The sequence below is a fragment of the Silene latifolia genome, chromosome X (assembly GCF_048544455.1).
Source record: "Silene latifolia isolate original U9 population chromosome X, ASM4854445v1, whole genome shotgun sequence".
In the NCBI taxonomy this organism is placed as follows: domain Eukaryota; kingdom Viridiplantae; phylum Streptophyta; class Magnoliopsida; order Caryophyllales; family Caryophyllaceae; genus Silene; species Silene latifolia.
The window spans coordinates 342,958,348-342,967,380 of record NC_133537.1 but is presented as its reverse complement, the minus strand read 5'-3'; the positions used below and the strand labels follow the sequence as shown (position 1 = coordinate 342,967,380).

The 9,033-nt window shown below is 37.9% G+C and overlaps 1 protein-coding gene across 1 annotated transcript; it reads left to right on the top strand.

Moving 5' to 3' along the window:
* The first annotated feature begins 727 nt into the window (after positions 1 to 727).
* Positions 728 to 8,694, top strand: LOC141619638 (autophagy-related protein 18h-like). Its single transcript, XM_074436656.1, has 9 exons — positions 728 to 1,268; positions 2,928 to 3,386; positions 3,812 to 4,255; positions 4,368 to 4,613; positions 4,924 to 5,712; positions 5,789 to 5,964; positions 6,815 to 6,927; positions 7,029 to 7,529; positions 8,372 to 8,694. The coding sequence occupies exons 1-9, from the start codon at positions 1,077 to 1,079 to the stop codon at positions 8,374 to 8,376; spliced, it is 2,925 nt and encodes a 974-aa protein (XP_074292757.1). The 5' UTR covers positions 728 to 1,076; the 3' UTR covers positions 8,377 to 8,694.
* The last annotated feature ends 339 nt before the right edge of the window (positions 8,695 to 9,033 follow it).

Here is a 9,033-nt window from a genome sequence, read left to right as displayed (position 1 = left end):
CACAAATTAAACAATAATCTTAATTCTTAAATGCTAATTATCCTTTAATCCTTTCTTTTAATCCTTCCATGGCTTGGAAGTTGGAAGACTTCCCAATTTATATTATCCCCAAAAACTTGCTACATCCGCAATATTACTATGTATTCATTCCACTAGCTTGAAACACAAACCTTATTAGATTAAACATTCCGTAAAACAACAAAACACTTAACCACATTAAACTAACCTCATAATCTCCTAATTTCCTTTCATTTTCATCTACAACATAATACAAACTCTAATTTTACTCAAAAATATATCAAAACCCTTTTAAAAAACCCAAAAAATCAAAATATAATATAATAAAATAAAATAAAATTGATATATCTTAAAACGAATATATCCGTCTTAAAATTAAAACGAGTTGAGTATCACTGACCTGATTGAGTGAGTCAAATCTTTTTATAGTCCACGACATTATAGTTTTAGCTAGAACTTCCATTTCTTATTTAACTAGTCTTAAATTTAAAACGAATATGTCGGTCTTAAATCAGAATTTGGGAATAAATAAACCAAATTAAACCGACATCATAATTCTGTTTCTCCATCACACCATCCACAAAATACAAAAAATTTATTCAAAGTTTTCTCGAGGAACCCCAAAAAAATCCTTGCAAAAATCCAAAAAAAATAAAATCTAAATTTATAATCTCAACCATAATCATCATCCACAACAAAATACAATATTACCCAAATTTTTCTCAAAAAATACAAAAATAAAATAAAAAATAATATTAAAATTAAAAAAAATAATAAAATAATAGAACCGTCTCTCTTGATCAAACAAGGTCAAACACATACTCAACAAACAAACATTTACTTCATTCATTTTCATTTTACAACACAACAACAAAAACTTCAACTTCATCATCATCATCTTAACTTCATCATCTTCTTGATAATTTTCTTCAAAAAACTCTCAATTTTTACTCCAAAGTTTTCAACTTTATATGTGACCCAACTCATATTATCCGGTAAAAATCCGGTATTCAGTAAAAAAAATTGATTTTCTGTAAAGGGCAAGTTTTAATTTCTAGATGAAACATCAGCAAACAAAGGGTAATAACAATAACAATAACAGTAATAATAGTAGTGGTAAAAATGGATTTACTCGTAATTCTTTCAAGTTTATATCTTCTTGTATCAAGACTGTTTCTTCAGGTGTAAGATCAGCCAGTGCTTCTGTTGCTAATTCTATTTCTGCTGATTCTAATCATCTTAAAGACCAGGTTGATTTTTTTTTGCTGTTTTTTTCAGTATTTTTGTGCTTTTTTGGTGCTTTTTTGAGTAATTTTGATTGTTGTTTTGATGAAATGTTGGGAAGAAATGGTGGGATTTGTGGATTTGTGGTGTGTGTTTGTTTGTTGTATTTGGTGATTGGTTTTTTGTTTGGACTTGTGTTTTGTTGATGTTGACTGATAGTGATTTGTGATTGAAGTCTAAACGGATTCGAATGATGATTCATATTAGCCGACCCCAAATGATGTTTGGACTAAGGCTCTGATGTTGGTGCTGTTGTTAGGGTTGATTGATTGTAATGTTGTTGGTTTTTTGGGAAATGGGATGTGATTATCTTGGAATTTGGAGAGTTTTGGTTGTGATTTGAGCTTTTTGATTAATTTAGGGAAATGGGATTATGTTGGATTTTGAAGATTTGGGTGATGATTTGAGATTTTGGATGTGATTAGGGAAATGGGATTGTTTCTTGAGGGAAGAATGATTGGTTTTTTGTTAATTACTTGGGATTTTGGGAATAGGGGAAAGATTTTGTATGAAGTTTGTGTTGGATGTAGTGTTTGATTACAAATGCCGGCTTCCGAATCCTGATTTTCGATTTTCTTGTATGTTGTTCACTGGATATATCATTTGAGATTATCGCAGCGTTGAGACTTTTGGTGATAAGGGTTGACACATATAAATGGCACTGTAAGGAAATTTCGAGTTCATCAGTTAGGGAAATGGCTCTATATGGAATATACCAGTTCATCAGTTAAGGAAATGGGATCGTGTATACTTGGTAGAAAATGTTGGCAACCTATGAATTTCTTTTGCGATTTATTGAGGGGAAAATGATTTGTCATTTATTAAGGACTTATGAACGGGGTGATGGATATCATATGAGATATCTGTTGGATACAAGGTTTGGTGAATTGCTTTGGTTTGATTCTGTTTTAAGCTTCACATTTTGGCATATTTACTCGAGTTAACATTTTGAGACTTTTGAAAGGAATGCTTTAGGTTAGAACTTAGGAGGTGGCACATGGAAGTGGCTTGGTAAGGAAATTTAAGCATGTCAGTTATATGTTTCCTTTTTAATTTTGGCTTCCTTAGTTATGCATGTGGATGCCCTTATGGTTCAGGGGGTCGATGTCTTGAATGACTAGGTCCTTATCATATGAATGATTTGGCTGAGTTTGAATAGAATGACGGGAAACACTACATATCCTGGCAGAGTTAAAATATCATTTACCTGTTCTGGTTGATGATTTAGTTCGCATATAGCTCAGACAAATTGTCTAATGCAATACAGGATTCTTGGGCACGTAGTGCTGGTTGGTCTTTCCTTTCATGATTTCGTGCTAGTTCCTGACACTTGGCCGTTGAATGGAGTGTGGCTGGGAATCAATATCTCAATGTTTTTAGTCAGTGTGATTGATGTGGATTGGTAACTAAGATTAGCGCAATAGAGAATGAGAGGGAAAGTAGGAAAGGGTTTGACGATGGTGGTGTTTGTCTGTTTTTTTTACCTTTTTTCAGAAAAAAAAATTGTGAAGACAGGACCAGTTTTTTCCAGTTTCGTTCTATTTTGACTTTTAATTGTGATTAGCACCCTGGCTTGTGGAATGTCACTGATGATTAACGATGGGACACCTTATATTGGAATACAGGTGTTATGGGCTTGCTTTGACAAGCTAGAACTTGGCCGATCTAGCTTCCACCGTGTTCTGTTACTCGGTTACATCAATGGATTCCAAGTCTTGGATGTTGATGATGCTTCTACTGTCAACGAACTAGTTTCAAAACGCGATGGCCCGTGTACATTTCTGCAAATACAGCCATACCCTACGCATCGTGAAAATTGTGAAGGATTCAGGGCATCACATCCCTTGCTATTAGTTGCTGCAGGAGAAGTTGCTGCAGGAGATGAAAGACAAATTCAAGATTCCTATCAGAGGAGGAGAGATGGTTTGGCTGATTCCCAGGCAGGGAATGTGGTCAGCTCTCCTACAGCTGTTCGTTTTTATTCCTTGAAATCTCACAACTATGTTCATGTTTTGAGATTCCGGTCTGCTGTCTACACAGTTCGTTGCAGTCCACACGTAGTTGCTGTGGGACTTGTTTCACAAGTAAGCAGTTTATTGTGCGCTAGATGTTTCTGCATATTGTGTTCAGAGAACTTTCCAACTTTATAATACTGCCGGCTAGTTTGTCGATAAAATGTATTGTGATTCATTAGTGTAAAGAAGTGAATCTTCTGTATGCCATTTATCCACATATAATCATCTAATATGGTTGTGCTGACAATATAACCGTCTTTATGCTATTAATATGGAACCATCCTTGTTGGGACTAGGGCTCACTTGTTGCTGTTGTTATATGCTATTAATACAGAAGCAACGCATAAAATTACCTTTAGTTAATGTCAATTGGCATTTGAGCAAGATTTTAAGGCAATCTTCTACCTGCTTATTAATCACTCATTTTGGGCATATGTTTTTTAAACCATGGTATAATCTTCTTTTAATAACAGTTTTTTCTGTTTCATATACAGATACATTGCTTTGATCCTCTCACCCTTGAGAGCAAGTTCAGTGTTTTAACTTACCCAGTCCCTCAAAAGATCGGGGAAGGATTTGTTGGAATCAACGTTGGTTATGGTCCAATGGATGTTGGCCCTAGGTGGTTAGCCTACCATAGTAATAACCCATTATCGACAAATACTGGGCGGTTAAGTCCTCAAAATTTGACCCCCTCTCCTGGTGTAAGCCCTTCGACTTCTCCCAGTAGTGGAAGTTTGGTGGCTAGGTATGCAATGGAGTCAAGCAAGCAGTTGGCCACAGGGCTGATTAATCTGGGTGACATGGGGTATAAGACATTGTCCAAGTACTATCAGGAGATTCTTCCTGATGGCCCAAGTTCTCCGGTTACTACCAGTTCTGGATGGAAAGTCAACAAGGCTTTAGTAAATTCTCCTGACATAGAAATTGCTGGAACGGTGAGTAGCCATTGTGATGCTTAATATAATATACTCGATATTGTTAAGTTGTGCATCCCTTCTTTTGGGTTGCTGATCAGTGGAAGTTATTTGCGTATGATGATGTTTGCAGGTTATTGTGAAGGATTTTGTTTCGACAGCTGTTATCGCACATTTTAGGGCTCATACAAGTCCAATTTCTGCTCTTTGCTTTGATCCAAGTGGCACACTTCTGGTGACTGCATCTATTCATGGTAATAACATAAACATCTTCCGTATTATGCCATCATCTTCTCAGAATGGAGCTGGTAGTCAAAGCTACAATTCGACGTCTTCTCACGTGCACCTTTACAAACTTCATCGTGGCATTACATCAGCAGTATGTCCAGCATCCTTTTCTATTTTGCTGCTTACTACACAATGACGTACTAAATTGGTTGCGCCTCTTTTTATTGTGAAACAGTAGCCATTCAATGCAATTCTTGATGCGTTTTTCATTATGGGTCATCCAGAAACACCTTTGTGTTGTTAACACAATACAACAGTGGGTAATGCTGCGTATATCTGACCCCGTACCCCGCCATTTGCGGGAGCCTTTTGAGGCACTGGGTAATATTGTTGTTTCTCTTTACTAAAGTTGTTGTCCGCCATGTATTTTCCATCTCAACTTCTTGGCCTTTATTTCACAGGTTATTCAAGATATCTGTTTCAGCCAGTACAGCCAATGGGTGGCCGTAATTTCATCAAAAGGAACTTGCCATATCTATGTTTTATCCCCATTTGGCGGGGAATGCGGTCTTCAAGTTCAAAACTCGTATGTAGATGGCCCAACTCTTGTTCCCATCTTATCTCTACCGTGGTGGTCTACTTCAGCTTATGTCACAAATCAGCAGTCTTTTTCTGCTCCTCCTCCACCGCCAGTTACCCTCTCTGTGGTTAGTCGAATTAGAACTGGTAACTCTGGGTGGCTCAACACAGTCAGCAATGTTGCATCTTCGGCCGCTGGAATGGCCTCCTTGTCAAGTTCTGCTATCTCAGCTGTTTTCCATTGTTCAATGCCTAATGTGTTGCCACCAGGTCGTTCGAATGCGTTGGAGCACCTCTTGGTGTACTCCCCTTCTGGTCACCTTATCCAGTATGAGCTTTTCCCATCAGCGGGTCCAGAGACATCTGATACCGGTTCAAGATTGAGTTCAGGTTCATTTGTGCAGATACAAGATGAGGACTTGAGGGTGAAATCTGAACCCATTCAATGCTGGGATGTTTGCCGAGGGGCAGATTGGCCTGAAAGAGAGGAGTGTGTCGAGGGGATAGTTTTTGGGAGAAAAGATCATTCGGACGTAGCCATGGAGACTTCTGACTCTGATGATAATGGTAATAGTGAAAAGGGAGATGTACATGAACAATCGACCTTGTATCTGTCCAAAGCTGAGGTGCAGTTGAGCTATGGCAGGATGCCTTCTTGGCAAAATTCCAAGGTTAACTTTTTACTTGTGTCGATCGATTCGGTACATTTTGTGTGTTGACTAATTTTTACATTTATCCTACTGGTAGATACATTTCTTTGCTATGAATCCTGTGGCGCTTGATACTGAGAAGACTTTTAGTGATGATTTCGGTGGAGAAATGGATATTGAAAAGGTCCCTCATTTTGAGATTGAAATTAAGCGGAAGGACTTGTTACCTGTTTTCGAGCACTTTCAGCAAGTGAAGCCCGACTGGCGCAACAGGTACAAAAACAAGCAATTTTTTTCCTAGCAATTTGGACCGAATCTGATAGTCATTTTCCCTTTCAACCATCATTTGACTACATCTATTTGCCTTTCTTACTGTGCCTGTAAAGTTGCGCACTGTTCTGTTGTTGCCGCAACTTTATTTTTTATTTTTTTATTTTTTATTTTTTTCCTGAACTGTTGCCTATTGTTCTTAATTTAACCAATTGCTGTTAAAACTGGCAAAATCGTTGAAGATCCCAGTCTGTTAATTTTGGTGGCTTTTTTAGTCGGCCATCTCTTAGGTTTTTGCGATTTTGTAGGAGAAAAAAACTCTTAGATATTTTCTGTGCTTGTTTTTGTCTGTGTTGTGTGTTGACTCAACACTCTACAAGACACCTATACATTTCATTTTAAGTTAAAAATTGAAATTACGTCTCATACTCTGACACGCATTCGTGCCCCACATGTGCAACGAAGGCTGAATCTGTTACGGCAGTAGGAAATTTTATTTGCTGACCAAGCTACAAACCCCATCAATAATAGTGCGTCTTGCTTCAGACGGGGGCCTTTTTGGTTTGAAATAATAAGACGGAATTTTGTAACCATTTTATAGTTAAATGTGACCACTATTGAAAAACCAGTTACCATAAGCTGTAACACTGCCTATACCATTGTGGTTATATTTAACTATAAAATGGTCACATATGCCCGTCTGAAAAATAAGACGAAAAGTTTCCGTCTGAAACAAGAATTTGGACATCAATAATGTCTGGCTGCCCTGGTCATTGTTATGAACTCATGATTCTATTTCTAGCATCGTCGGTTTCTCTCACTGTCACCATTGACAAATTTTACATTTTAACAGGGATGCAATTGCGCAAAAGTATCCTTCTTTTACATCTGAAGGTCATTTGGCTGGAGAGAAATACCCTCCTGGTTCTGCTATCTATCCTCAGCCAGTTCCGAAATCCCTGCTTGGTAAGAAGTGTCGTTAACTCACATACACAAAGATCTTAATCGAGTTCTTGTGTTGAACGTAATTTAATCCGATTCTAAACTTTGCTTTACACTTTCTTCAGGCCCGTCTACTCCGACTGCACAGATGGATACTACCATGTCTTATCTAACACTTGCTCAAAACTCAACTGCCGAGAATGGAATGAAAATTTCTAGTTATCCTTCATCTCTGCTGACACAAAACTCGTTTAAAGCTGACAATGCGGTCATGGAAATTTCTCCACCGGAGAATAGTTGTGTTGTAAATAGTCCACCTTTAATTGACACCTCAGTAATAACTGAGAGAGCTACCGCAAACAATGTTGGAACCAGTGAAGCTTCAAATCTGAGTTCTAACCGTTCTGATTTTAGTATGAACGTTGTTGATGAGGGCTCGGTTCAAGACCCGCTAGACTTTGGGGGGCTTTTCGAAGAGGAATATTGTAAAGCTGCTTCTCTTGATGAAAACCACGAAGTTGTTACTGATGTAGATAGCAGTAGCAGCCCCCGCGAGAAGGACAAATCTGAAGAAGATGGCGACAATGATGATATGCTTGGCGGTGTGTTTGACTTTTCTGAAGAAGGTATGAGCTTTACTTTAACAACTTTTTTTTATCAAGAGATCTCTCGAGTAGCTTTATCTTTCTATTTGAGGATCCGCTGTTTTAGTCCATGTGTGGATGTGGCAACGTCATTCGGGTCAGGTTGTTACAGATTTAAGCCATTTCAGGTTACATCCGACACCCTTCACCATTTGCTAGATTCGTTAGTTTTAGGGTAATGTTGTTGTAGTCTCACCTCGTGTGACTAATCGCATCCGTTCCTTGCCCCTTACGTCTCACCTGAACATTTGCTGTATTGAGGTAATGTGACGTTACTCCGACACTTCACTTGGTTGCAGTGTCGCATGTCCGACATGACACGACACTTCACTTTATACCAAACAACAACATCAGAGCCTTCATTCCAAAATGATTTGGGTCGGCTGACATGAATCATCCTTTAGAACCGTCCATGGGTGGTGAACGCACGCCTCAAAATACGAAAAAAAGAAAAGAAATAGTGAAAAAACAAAAGGGGAGTTCCGATTCATGTCCATAAAATGTGACTAAGTTTTTATGCTGGCTGCCACAGACCAACCGCAACCCTCCTTCTTTCTCCGGGCTTGGGACCGGCAGTGAATGCCTGAAAACACTCACAGGCGGAGTTACTTCACTTTAGAATTGAAAAATCCGTAAATATAGCCGAATGCGACACTCCGACACGTGTCAGACACAACACTGTGTCAAAAAGTCGGGGTAACACAGGTTATCAGTATAATCGCTCATTCTGGTTCATAATAGGTAACATCGTTTATTCATGCATATCTGCCGACTTTCGCTACATGATAATTTGGTCCAACAAAATTGTACCTTTATCTGTGTAGGTTAAACAAAGCAACCTTCTTCAGTTCATTTTGTCCTAGACCTGTGCCAAATATCGATGCGAAATCCTAATCAACTCGACACGGTCACTAGTCAAGCCAAAATGGATGGATGGTTAATCCAAGTTAATTTTCAAGCTTTCAGCTCATCATAGCCATTCAATATTTCTTCTATTGACTGATTTTCTCGACGGGACGATGTAAATTTGTAATTGTTTTTTGTACCATTAATTTGGTGCAATTCAAGGTGCTGCTACTTTTCCCATTCTTCTAGTTTTACCTGTACATGTCCTAGTTTTATTTGGTCCAACTGATTTCTGTGACCATAATGTTCTTTTCATTCTATGTAACACTAAATTTTTTCTTAAACGTGTCGGCAAAAAAAAATCCCGAAAAATAGCAATAAAAAACCGGAAAAAAGGAAATATATCATCAGACGCTTTGTTTAGTGTTCGTTGTACTAACTTGATGTCTATACATGTTTTTTACGTCAATGAAAATATTTTGCTCCGGACAGCGAAAATGTGTTGTATATATAATTATTGTTATGTTTTTTTTAACGTCAATGAAAATATTTTGCTTGGGACAGCGAAAATGTGGTCTATACTCTATATTGAGTAACATTTTTTTATTGTCAGACTGATGTGATGTCAATTTACTCCTTT